Source organism: Podarcis filfolensis (assembly GCF_964270895.1).
Source record: "Podarcis filfolensis genome assembly, chromosome: 3".
Classification (NCBI taxonomy): domain Eukaryota; kingdom Metazoa; phylum Chordata; class Lepidosauria; order Squamata; family Lacertidae; genus Podarcis; species Podarcis filfolensis.
In genome coordinates, this window is record NC_139606.1 from 74,639,708 (window position 1) to 74,653,000 (window position 13,293).

Consider the following 13,293-nt stretch of genomic DNA (forward strand, 5'->3'; position numbering starts at 1 on the left):
ACACACAAACACACAGAGTGATTTTTTCGGGGGGTACACAGGGGTATGCATACCCCTAAACACTTTGTGAATCTATGTTTGGCCTCATTGAGGGGTAGTATTTCAATATGAGTAGGAAAATGAGAGTACCCCTAAACATTATTTTTAAGAAAAAAGCACTCTGTGTGTGTAGTGTCATGGAGTGTATTATTTTTAATAAGCTTCTATTATTATTACAGTGGTACCTTGGGTTACATACACTTCAGGTTACATACGCTTCAGGTTACAGACTCAACTAACCCAGAGATAGTACCTCGGGTTAAGTACTTTGCTTCAGGATGAGAACAGAAATTGTGCTCTGGCGGCATGGCGGCAACAGGAGGCCCCATTAGCTAAAGTGGTGCTTCAGGTTAAGAACAGTTTCAGGTTAAGAACGGACCTCAAGAATGAATTAAGTACTTAACCCGAGGTACCACTGTATTATTATTATTATTATTATTATTAGTCAATTGTTACCTAACACAATTCATTTAAAAACATAATACTGTAGAGGGGCAATCATATAATTTTAAACAGTTCATTTAATTTTTAGTAAATGAAGGTTTTTTTCCAACAAAGGTTTATATAATTATGCTGAAGGTCCTAATTCTTAAAGGCTGGATTCAACTAAATGGTTGCACTTGCAATGAATCCTATTGCTGCAATAGGGCATTTCTCCCTCTTCTCCCTGTGCACTGAACTCCAATGAGCTCTGGGGGATTGAGAAAAACCCCAGAGTATCGTGTGGTGGGAAGAGTGGGGAAATAATTCCATATTAGAAACATAAATGCTTGCGCCGGTAGAACGATGGCCTTAGCATGACATTGAGTTCTACTCTTAAGGCCTGAGCTTTTCCCTGAAGAGCACTGTCCCTGTTTAGAATATACAAAAGCTGTGCTAGAGACTATTTACACAACTTCCTGCTATGTCCCATTGTTCCCCCTGCAGGATGAGGTCCTCATTTGAGTTGCTTCTCTTTTAGGGGACAGAGAACAGATGAGGAAAAATACTGTGAGGAGACAGCAAACTCGGAACTGATGAAGCGGCCTCCTTAGCCAATGTTTGCTCTTCTCACGAGGAAAAGGAAAGAGCAATGATTACAAATACATGGAAAAACACATATCTCAGGACACTGTGCATTGGAGTCAGAGAGCAGAGGGGGCAGCTAATGTGTAACTTAGGTTAGGCAATCAGGGGGATAAAATAGGAGCACAAATTGTCACTTGGAGTCAGATCCTGAGCGCAGGAAACGGCAGGAGATCCACTTCACAAGACAGTGAGTGTGAGAGAGGTGTATATACTCATTTGCAGACCTTATAATTGTTGAGGGGAAAATGATGCAAAAGGGAGTATCTAAATAGCACTGTTATTCATATTATTATTTCACCCTATTGGTAGGAAATAAGTGTCTATCCTTTTCACAAATTCATATGTGTTACAGTTTGACGTCCCCCCCCCCAACAGAGGTTCCTTAATAATGCATTTATACAAATGTATGTTGAGACCACACATGGAATACTGTGCACAGCTCTGGCTGCTGCACCTCAACAAGGGATGTAGCCATGGCTGCAACTTGGATAGCTTAAAAAAGAGATTTAGATAGGTTCATGGAATATAAGGCTATAAATAGTTGTGATGGCAGCCTGCCTTGGAATTTCACTTGCTGGGGATCATGAGTAGGAGATGCTGTTCTGCTCATGTCCTGACTGTGGCGCTATGGGCTTCCCAGCAGAATCTGAATGGCAGGAGTCATAAGAGAATGCTGGACCAGTGAGACCTTGGAGCTGATCCACTAGGATTCTTCTTATATGCTCTAAGATAATGTGTGTGCCTTATTTTATGTCCTAAAGCTAACAAGGTTAATTATTATTTTTCTCTAAGATGGCAAGAAACAGGTTAGCTTAGTGCAGTACATTAATTTGCAACATATACATTTGCAGCCGTAAGGTAGAATCAACATTTTGCAGAAGTCAAGGGCTAACTCCCCTAATAATAATAATAATTATTTATTTATACCCCACACATCTGACTGGGTTTCCTCAATGGCCCTTGAGATGTACAGATTGCAAATAAATGTAAAGAGAGGTAGTAAAAATGGAAAGGAATTAAATATTTTAACACCTATGTGAAGTTAGATGAAATAGCTAAGAAGCTGACTGAATTTTTTTTATTTACTGTGGATGTTCAGTACAGTCATGGGAAGAGAGAAAAGGATGGTGTCAGAAGAGGTGAAAAGGCTGTGGCCTTCAGTTAGGAAGAGTCTTGCGATGAAGTGTGGGAAATCGCTGTGGTGCTCTTGGTCTTTATGCTATCAGTCTGAGAAAGATAACCAAACCTTACTCAAAAGCTGAGACCTGTGCAAGAAAAAGGAGGAAAACATCCTGGTTATCTGCATAACGAAAGATTCTCAGCTGAGAAAAGTAACTAGGCTGCTTCATGCATTTAAAAATAAATAAATGGCATCTTGGATAGAAAAGGGCTGCAGAGTTGTAATTCTGACCTTACCTCAGAGGTCTGACAGATTCTCTACCGTGCCTTAGTGGCTACAGAAGGGGCTCTGAGAATCATCTAGTTCAAGGCAGGAATATGCAGCTGTCCCATACGGGGATCAAACCTGCAACCTTGGTGTTATCAGCACCACACTTTAACCAACTGAGCTATTAGGCATGGATGTCTGCAGGAGAAGCCCTGTGTATATGGGCCTCTGCCCACAATGATCAGTGTGCCAGAGCGTGTAGATGGAGTGGCTCCTTATACACTGCAAAAAAAAGTGTTGCAACAGGGGTAGGGGAATGAAGACTCAGATTTGCATAAAACATTGTACAAGCTAATGTAGAGATGCAAGTTTAGAAATAGTTCTTCTAATTAAAATAGAAATGTGGCACATCTCATCATAGGAGGAAGACTACGACCAGATGTCCTATGTACCGGCTGACCCTGCTGTGCAACTTCAGGGTCCCTCCTGTGTGCTCAGATTTGTTTATTTTTTTAATCTTTAAACCAGACTTGGCCTGGACAAGTCTTCAAACAAAGGACCATATTCAGGTTCTAGCTGGTACTAACTGGCCCAACCATCTCTGTTGGATGATGCAAGGGCACAGCACTAACAGAGATATTTTGGAAAGGGTCTTCTCTTTTCAAAGGTCATATTAAACTACTGCCAGATGGGACAACATAAAGCAGGATGTTTTTATATGTACTGTAAGCCTCCCAGGCTTACAGTAATATTATTATTATTATTATTATTATTATTATTATTATTATTATTAAGGATTGTGAACCAGCTGCAGCTGCCAAGTGGTTTGAGGAAATAATAGAAATAATATTAACCAAACAGTATTACCATTGAATCTCTTGGGAAATTTCTGAGAATACTGAATTTCAGAATATCTGGATTTTTGTACATAATGTCCACATAATGTGGAATATATTTGTTCTAGGCATTTTGCATCTCCAACAACAGTCAGTAATTTCTGGTTTTTGTTGTTGTTTTTAGTCTAAGTGGTGCCATATACCAGTGAGTAATTTATAAAAATGTTCTTAAAAATTCATGCATAAATTAAAAAGGGGAATTTAAAAAAGCAAAGAGATGCAGCTCTTACCCATTGCGTAGGTGACCAGGTTTCACTATTGCTTTGAGTACAGAAAGTCACAAGTTCATTCTTGTACAGCCTACATAAATAAGGATAATAGAATCATAGAGTTGGAAGGAGTCCCAAGGAAGAAGAAGAAGAAGAGTTTGGATTTGATATCCCGCCTTTCACTCCCTTTAAGGAGTCTCAAAGCGGCTAACATTCTCCTTTCCCTTCCTCCCCCACAACAAACACTCTGTGAGGTGAGTGGGGCTGAGAGACTTCAGAGAAGTGTGACTAGCCCAAGGTCACCCAGCAGCTGCATGTGGAGGAGCGGAGACGCGAACCCGGTTCCCCAGATTACGAGACTACCGCTCTTAACCACTACACCACACTGGCTCATCTAGTCCAACCCCCTGGATTTCAGGTCATAGGGTAATAATAATAATAGTATTCATCATCATCACCATCATCATCCCTATCTGAGATCTTTAGGACTTGCTGCCAAATAGCCAGTTATTAGCTAAATAGACCCATGGCATGATTCTTTATAAGACAGCTTCATATTTTCACATGATTCCTGGTTGAGCAGGAAAAGAAAGAAAGCTTACAGCATCTAGTAGTTGTGATATAGAAAGCAGCCAGATTCCCAGGTTCTAAAGCAGAGGTTCCCCTTGTTTTTCAGGCCACTATCCCCTTGGTTCCATAAACTCACCCCCAGTGCTCCCTACCCTACCCTACCTTACCATATAAAAAGCATTATTCAGAATAGCAGCCTGCACTGGGGAAGTTAACAACACAATGAAAGTCAAGGCAGTTAACAATTAATTGCACATTTCTTCATAATCCAATTAAAACTATTTGGTTTGATTATTTCAGTAAAACTGATGAGCTTGATCCAATGATAGTCTTTTGCACCTCCAGTGCCCCCTTTGGGAACCACTGATCTAAAACGTGACTCAAATACACAATGTGATCAGTCAGTTACAGCTTTTTTGCATAGTATCCCTTAGATCTGATTGTGGTTTTGTTAACTGATACGGGTGAGCACAGGCCTTTTAATCTCAGTCTGGGCCAATAAGCCTAGCAAGCCACAGACTAGAAGCATTTCCACCCAGGGCAGAAGATTATAACAAAGTACCTCCCGTTAACTGGTTGTGGCTTGAGTAGCCATTTTACCTGGCAGAAATAAATGCTTGGCAAACTCACAAAACTTCCCTTTGTTGCTTTTTTCCTTCTTCAACAGACATTGCTGAAGTTGCAGTCAAACATGAACCCCGGAGTGAGTTTTTTGTGCTTCCTTCTCTGCATTACCATTGTGGGCTGTGACCGGGTCTACGTCCACCCATTCTATCTGTTCGACATAGGAAACCTAACTGGTTGCAAGAAAGTGGAAGACAGGGAACAGCAGGTGAATAATTTTGTCCCCGTCTCAAATTTATCTCACATCAGCTCGGCCCATGAGGAGGGTGTCAGAAACAAGAGCGAGGGAAGAAGTCATTTACGGAGAGAGCTGAGAGACCCAATTTATATTATTGGTGCACGTTTCTATGAACAACTGAGGAAAATGCACAAGGAAGAAAATATTCTTCTGTCCCCCACATTCAGCTACGAGTCCTTGCTAGCCTTCTATTTAGGGGCCTCTGGTGAAACAGCAAAGGAATTGCAGATTTTTTTAGGATTTGACTCCTCATCCGTTAATCCAAACTGCACCTACAGAATTGATGGGCGCAAAGTATTCTCTGTTCTGAGCAGCATTGCTAAAAGTCCATTTCACGCAAAAGAAGATGATCAGCTGTTCTTCTTGAAGTTCTCCTGGCTTTTCTCTGCCCCCGAAATCCGTTTATCTGAGTCCTTTGTCAATGATTTGGTCTTTCCAAACATGAATCTCTTCGTACGAGCTGTGGACTTTACAAACCCCACAAAGGCAGCAGAAGAAATGAATGCTTTTGTCAAAGGCACTCACCAAAGTAAGAGTTTGCTGGCAGACATTGATCCAGAAACTAACCTCCTGTTAGCAACTTACACTCATTTCAAAGGTAAGTGAGCAGGGAGAATTCCAACTTGTTGAAACCAGTAGCAATTCTATAGGGAATCAAATTTTCATCAGGTGAACTGAATTTATGTACCCCATAATGCCACGCTGTTCACTTTTTGAGTATTAAATCTTCTATTCTAACGTGGGAAATCCTCTCACGCGTGTCTGAAAATTTATATCTGTACACTTACAGGTAAGTCCATGTCTTTGATGGCTTGCACATGCTTCCCTAAGACTGTGCTAATGTAAGAATTGCCCAGCTAGGTTTTACACCAGCTGTTTTCAAAGATGGACAGCTAAATGTCATAGGCAATATCACATGCAGTAGCTACTGCCACAGTTTGTCTCTGGCACAGGAAGTCAAAGCCTTGTAGTATACTGCTCTGCAGATTGAATTTCTGTTCCCGCCTACCACAGGAAATAGATATTGAGGGAGCAATAATTGATTTCATCTGGTTTAAAGGACAGAAGCAATTCCCATAAAAATTATTTCAGTCAATATCTTGCGGCAATGAAATCAGCCTGTCTGCTGTGTTATGTGGACATGTGTGCACGCACATTGATATTTTCATGAGAAGCCTTCAGTGGGCCACTCTCTCTACCTTTCCCCCATCTTTCAAAGCAACGATAGCTAATCAGCAGTAGGGATGTGCAAATAGGTGAGGAATTTGTAGTGTGCTCCTATAACAATACGCCTTGGCTCACACAACAGCCACTGGAAATTCTTGGAGCATCTAACGGGGCTCCAAAGTCTACTGAAAAAGAAAAAAGCTTCTAAACAGTCCAAGTGCATGCTTAAAGTTTCTAGTAGGTTTGCAGAGTCAATGGGTTTTTTTTGTTTCTTTTTACACAGCACTAGGTGTATAGAAGGGACACGGGTGGCACTGTGGTCTAAACCACTGAGCCTCTTGGGGTTGCCGATTGGAAGATCAGGGGTTTGAATCCCTGCAACGGGGTGAGCTCCCATTGCTTGGTCCCTGCTCCTGCCCACCTAGCAGTTCGAAAGCATGTCAAAGTGCAAGTAGATAAATTGGTACTGCTCCGGTGGGAAGATAAATGGCGTTTCCATGCGCTACTCTGGTTTCGCCAGATGCGGCTTAGTCATGCTGACCACATGACCTGGAAAAACTGTCTGTGGACAAACATCAGCTCCCTCAGCCAGTAAAGCGAGATGAGCTCGCAACCCCAGAGTTGGTCGTGACTGGACTTAACTGTTAGGGGTCCTTTACCTTTTTCAGGTGTATAGAATAAGAGGGTCCTCAAGATTCCTTAACTAAAAATCATAGAATCATAGAATTGTAGAGTTGGAAGAGAACCCGAGGGTCATCTAGTCCAACCCCCTGCAATGCAGAAATCTCAACTAAAGCATTAAAAGCAATAAGCCCAATTCATTGAAGTAGCGTTAGTGTGTAATTGACTTTTGCATCAATTAATTGTTCCACCCATTAGTGATTTCTTCTAGAATAACCCCAAGGAATTATGGATTTTCTCTTTTACCACTCTGGCAAAAAAATGGGAGGAGGGTTTAATTGAATTTAACAGTCAATTTTACTGTTTTATTTTGCTGTTCTTCATTTTTTTAAAAAGTCATATTAAATTGCTGTTGTTAGTCATCTGAATTCTGTTAAAGAAACAGAGTGGGGAGTAAATGTTTTAAATAATGAATTAAAAGAAATTTCCGCCAGTGTGGCACTTTATGAACCAACCAAATGGATTAAAAAATCAATTCCTTTCTCCCTATAACCATATTCCGATTTTTGTTTTCAGTCTCTGTAAAGGGAGCCTCCCTACTGAAAGAACCTCAGGAATTCTGGCTCAGTTCACACAAAACAATCCCTGTACCAATGATGAGAATAACTGGAACCTTTCAGCATAAATGTGATCCCAGCCAGAACATTTCTTCCATCAAAATTCCTCTCAGCCAGGATTTATTTCTGCTGCTTTTGCAGCCCACCAATAACAGTGACCTGGCCAGTGTTGAAAATCAATATTCCATGAAGGTTCTTTCCAACGAATGGCTGGTGGGACTGTCCCCAAGGTATACTTTGTTTATGCAACATTACATATTTGTGGGACCAGCAACAGTCAGGTGGGATAGCTGTCTCTTTTCACTTAGATCCAGTTGCCAGAGAACTGGTAATGACAGAGTTTCTCCAAGTTAAACTCAGCCACCTCAGTCCAAATAGTAATACCTGTCATTGACAACAACATTTAAATCTTGATCAACAGGTATTTAGAAATGCCAGCAAAGAGTATTTGCACCCTCTGCCTTTATAAAAATAAATAACAGAGCTGTCTAGTTTTCATAGAATCATAGAATCATAGAGTTGGAAGAGACTACAAGGGCCATCGAGTCCAACCCCCTGCCAAGCAGGAAACACCATCAGAGCACTCCTGACATATGGTTGTCAAGCCTCTGCTTAAAGACCTCCAAAGAAGGAGACTCCACCACACTCCTTGGCAGCAAACTCCACTGTCGAACAGCTCTTACTGTCAGGAAGTTCTTCCTAATGTTTAGGTGGAATCTTCTTTCTTGTAGTTTGGAACCATTGCTCCGTGTCCGCTTCTCTGGAGCAGCAGAAAACAACCTTTCTCCTTTCCCCTCCTAAATCTGTTTTATAATCTCACTTATTATCTCTGTATGCTAAGCCAAGGAGAGGTTTGGTGAAGAGCTCCCTTTTTCTTTACTTTGTTAAAAGAAAGAGGGGAAAGGGAGCAATGCATGCCCTCCCTTATTTTGTGCTGGGCATCCGTGAGGGATTAAGTATCCTCACAGGGGCCCAGAACAAAATAAGATCTATTTCCCCTGATACTTAGGTGGATGTTATGAGCATACTATGAGAGAGGGCAGACATAGGAATCATCTCTGTTCTGCCTCTTACTCAAATTTTAAAGGGTTTCCATGAGAGTGTTTTGCCCAAGAGCAGGGTGTTGCTAGAAACAGATGCATGGGCCCCAAATCATTTTCTAAAGTGCCCTGAATGGGTAGATTTTGACTTTGGAAGAAAATGGATTGGGGGTGATCTGAGTTGTTGGGTGGGATATTTATCTGGGGAAGTAAGGTGATTTTTTAAAAAATTCACCATATTTGTGTCCATCTTATACCCAAAGTTCTCAGGGTGCCTTACATAGTAAACACATATTAAAAAATATATAAGGGCAATAACCAAAACGTGATCACACCAAACCTTTCCCCAAGAAGACGTATTTTTTATTGCTTGTCATAATTCTATTACATTATTTTGTCTAAAGATGATTTGGGAGGTAATGACTAGGGTAATTAAATTGATGGAAATTAATTGGAAGTACAGTAAATGGATTGGAGAGGAGCTGATTTAGGACCCAGCTATATTAGTCAAGAAAATTGTTTTATGTGTTATAACACTGTGACACCAGAAGGCGCTGTGGAGTCCTGTCTTTCACCAATGTGATTTCCCATAATGAGGTTTACAACACGTTTTCCTGAAACACTTTTTTGATGCGTCTAGATCCAGCCTTGTGCTCACTTGGGGTGTGGTGCAAATTGAAGACTTGACCTGGGGGTGACTTCAGTGGGGATTTAGCTGGCTTGCCTTGTCACCTTTGACATTTCTAAATTTGCACATCCATTGGGGCAGCCTGTCCTATTTTGCCTTGGCAAAACAGGAAGTTCCTCCCCCCTCCCTGCCCCCCCCCGGGCAAAGTCTGGCTCACTGGGGTTGCATGGTGGTGCCAGCAGCTCCCAGTGAGATCTTGTGACTTCTCACAGAACTCTCAAGACAGCTTGTGCCAGCTCTGCAAGATCTCACTGGAAGCTTCTGCGAGTCCTTCTCTGGTGTCAGAGGTGGGCAAGGCACCTACAGGGATACTGCCCTGTGAGATTCTGCCGCCTGAGGCTGGTGCCTCAGTCTGCCTCATGGGCAGGCCGGCCCTGATCTCCACATATAAATCAGCATACACAAATTTGCTAATATATTTTCCTCTCTTTCTCCCTTCTTGTATCTTCTTTAGACAAATCCAGCTGACTTTGCCAAAGGTGTGCTTGGAAAGCACATATGATATACAGGAACTCCTTGGCAAAATGCCCCTGTCTTACCTGCTTGGAAATAAAGCCAACCTCACACGACTAAGTGACAACAACATAACTGTTGGGAAGGTACGGTCTATTTTCTACGCAAAAGCGCAGGCGCTTTCCATCTTCCACACAGAGACAAAGTCCATGTAAACAACAGAATAGAGAGCAGGCTAGTTGTTGTAGAGAGCAAAATCTGTAGTGGGCGAAAGATGAACATTTGGAGCAGATGCCAGGAAGGCATGGGACCAAAGACAACGCTATGAGAGGACAAGGGCTCGAGGAATCAGAGCACAAAGGGGGAGATAAGACGTTACATACAGATGAATGATTTTAAAAATGAAAAGAAGCCTCAAAAGACTGCAGTGTTGAGTGAAAGGGAGGACGAAGAGAGGAGAAAAAAGGGTTCTTAGCCTTTTTCCAGCAAGAAATTGTGTTTACTGTTAGGCAATTTTAGACTCTGGACTCACTGAGCAGTTGACTTTTTAGATAGTAATGTGTTATTACTGCTATTAAAAATATGTTAAGCCAGTACAGCTGCATTTTGGGCCATCCAGATAATACTGCTGAATGGAGCCCTCTGTGTTGTCTCAAACTGTAGCCTAACAGCACTACTGCCCACCAGACATTTTGGAGAAGGATGATGATGATTTTTACTCCACCCATCTGGTTGGGTCTCCCCAGCCACTCTGGGCATCTTAAAACATATCTAAAAACATAATAAATACATCAGTCTTAAAACTTCACTAAACACTGTTGCCTTCAGGTGTCTTCTAAAAGTCAGATAGTTTATTTCCTTGACATCTGAAGGGAGGGCGTTCCACAGGGAGGGCGCCACCACCAAGAAGGCCCAGAACCAGCCCCTTCCCATTTGCTTCTTCCCTTTAGGTTTCCAAATATGTATTTACATGTATAAGCAGACATTTTAGTCTCTGCTGAGGAAAACACTACTAGACCAAGGAACACTTTTAATGGGAAATTGGTTGCAGGGAACATGTTGAGCATGCCTGCAACTCCATTCAAAATGTCAAGCATGCTTTTCACCTTCAAAAACTGTCGTGTCATCACCACATATATTTATCCCCGTGTTCAGCCTGTTCCACTTATAACACTCTTGCCAAATAAGTTGCTAAGGAGGCTTATAATCAGTCATTTACCCCTCAAAGCAACACTTCAAGATACTTGAAGTTCTCAAATATGGCAGAGTGTTGTTTATCTACATATTTTGAAATGGAAGGAAAGGAAAAGGCACGTCTGAAATTCCTTTTCAGGTCCTTCAGCAGAATGACACCTGCCTTGTAGAGCACAAAGGCCACTGAAGTTGGACACCCTCCAATATTATGCCCGTTTTGTCAGATGCTACAAACACTATTTCAAAAGGCTTCTCCAGAAGATTGTGTTGACTCCCAGGCAGTATCTGAATTCTTCTGGGAAAACTGCTTCAGTTAGTTGCATGTAGCCATACCACACCACGGCCATGTTTAGTGGTCTATAAATACTTCAAGGAAATAATATCAGGAAGAACAGATGTGGATTCTATGTTAGCTATGTGAATATGAAACAATGACCTAGTCTGGCATTCTACAGCCTCTTAATATAAACCAGGGATGGGGAACTTATGACTCTCCAGATGTCGTTGGAATCCAGCGCCCATCGGAATAAGCCAGCCTGGCCAATGGTCAGGGAATATTATCTAAATGCATGGAGTGATCACTGATCAGTATGGAAATTTCAGCCAAGATGAATTGCTAATGTGAAGCATATTTCTAATACAGGACCATACTGTACTTTTACTTTATTGCCCTAGTAAGTCTTTGGGCAAAACTGATTCAACAAGTCTTCTGTAAACATTATGGGTTGCTTCTTGCTGCGTTCCAAGTCCTTTTGCTTAGCACTTTTCACACCTTTTTATTTACGTGGATTGCATTTGTCATCTCTTTCTGTCATACTCTGCTGAGCCAGACTTTCAAATTCACTGGGTTCCTTTCTGCTTCCAGATCATAAACCAGCAGCTTTTGGAGCTCACTCCCAGGACAGCAGATGAAGCAACAGACCCCACAGCAGGAAGTCAAGACACCGAGGCGCTCAAAATAACACTGGACAAGCCATTTTTGCTAGCAGTGTATGAAATGTCAGGCGCACAGCTTTATTTTGGCAGAATAACAAATCCCCTGAAAGGAACATAAACTTCCACAAGGGGGGTGGTGGCTTTCCAGACTTCATTTGATCTTTTCCTTGCTTAGCAACTGTTTTTATAATCCCACCGAGTCCTAATTAGAGATTTTGAAATGGCAAAACTGATGTATCTTTCGATTATAATATTGATAAAATTATCAATAGCGTTTAGCAACATCTTTATTCCATTAAGGGGATAGCGTGAGGGTAGATTTGTTTACACCAACATCTAGGGTGCCACACAAATGCCATAATATTGTACTTTGCCTGTTGCATGTAACTGCTCAGTAAGCCAGCCATCTGTACTGTTCTGCCAAGAAAAGTTCAACATACTTTTGTACCTGATTATCACTTGCTCAGTGGTTGTGTTCATTATCCCAATGCCTTATTTACTTGAATTAATAATGCTATTCTAATAGATGTGCCGTTTAAGCAACCCCAGTGAAAATATAGTCTTAGGTCAGTTTTTGAATTGTTGTTTGGATTTTTTTTAAAGGGAGCATAAAGAATAGTTTTCTATTCTTTGCAGCACTTTTCTTTTTCATAATTTCCTGTTCACTTATCAAGATTCAGCCCCTATTGTAGATGCTATTTAATCTCAACGTTTAGTAAGCCAGGTTTTCCTTTTTATTAGATTCACCCCCCTCCCTAAATCCTCTAGGTTCTCACCATAATTATATTAGGTGTGTATCATATTGCAGGTTTAATTTGCATGCTGGCTTCTCACCTGAGACACCAAAGCAGCTCCAGAGCAAAAATAAATAAATATTCTGATTATCAAGCAATATTGAATCAAAAGGTTGGAAAAGAAGATACTGCTAGAAGGTAACACAGATAAGGAATGAAAATAAAAGTACTGGTTGATATCAGGATATTTTGCCAGTGCTTCATCACCTGCACTAGTTTCCAGCCCATTTTGGAGCTCAATTGGTTGTGAACTATAAAGCCTTAAATATATTGAGGATAGCAAACCTGAAGAATTATAGCTTCCCCTATAACCTGCCCAGATCTTCACCAGAGACCCTTTTGAGGTTTCCCATTTTGTGAAGTAAAAGAGATGGGCAATGCCCCCTCTTTACCCTGGCCTTTGATAACTGATATGTATTTTGTCATGACCCACTCTGTTCCTGTGTCTAATTTGCTTTAAACTGTTTTTAATATTGAAAGGGTGGGGAATAAATTGAATACATAATACATAATAATGGCAACAAGAGTCTTTTTTGGGGGGATTAGGGTATCTCTGTTAATTCTCTTCAACCTTTCAGTTGCTTTCGATACGATCACCCCTGGTATCCTTTTGAAGTGACTTACGAAGTAAGGGGTAGGTGGCGCCGCTTTGTGGTGGTTCTGGTCGTATTTGGATGTTAGTTTCACGAAGGTGATGCCTGGGGAGTGTTTTTCGGTCTCGTGGAGCATTCAATGGGGAGTTCCTCAGAGTT

At 41.3% G+C, this 13,293-nt stretch overlaps 1 protein-coding gene across 4 annotated transcripts; it reads left to right on the top strand.

The window, feature by feature from the left end:
• Positions 1-1,154: 1,154 nt before the first annotated feature.
• On the top strand, positions 1,155-13,056 carry AGT (angiotensinogen). Of its 4 annotated transcripts, none has more exons than XM_083606081.1 (5): positions 1,155-1,294; positions 4,837-5,629; positions 7,396-7,666; positions 9,619-9,763; positions 11,677-13,056. In XM_083606081.1, the coding sequence occupies exons 2-5, from the start codon at positions 4,861-4,863 to the stop codon at positions 11,863-11,865; spliced, it is 1,374 nt and encodes a 457-aa protein (XP_083462207.1). In that variant the 5' UTR covers positions 1,155-1,294; positions 4,837-4,860; the 3' UTR covers positions 11,866-13,056. The 4 variants fall into 4 exon arrangements, 2 of the variants coding, with proteins under 2 accessions (XP_083462207.1, XP_083462208.1); XR_014546238.1 differs by having other exon boundaries at positions 1,158-1,294; positions 7,396-7,927; positions 8,209-9,763; XM_083606082.1 differs by having other exon boundaries at positions 1,247-1,309.
• The last annotated feature ends 237 nt before the right edge of the window (positions 13,057-13,293 follow it).

Coding starts and splice junctions, on each gene's coding strand:
- AGT (XM_083606081.1), top strand. CDS start 4,861: ATGAACCCCGGAGTGAGTTTTTTGTGCTTCCTTCTCTGCATTACCATT. Junction 7,667..9,618: donor CTGGTGGGACTGTCCCCAAG/GTATACTTTGTT, acceptor TATCTTCTTTAG/ACAAATCCAGCTGACTTTGC. Junction 9,764..11,676: donor ACAACATAACTGTTGGGAAG/GTACGGTCTATT, acceptor TTCTGCTTCCAG/ATCATAAACCAGCAGCTTTT.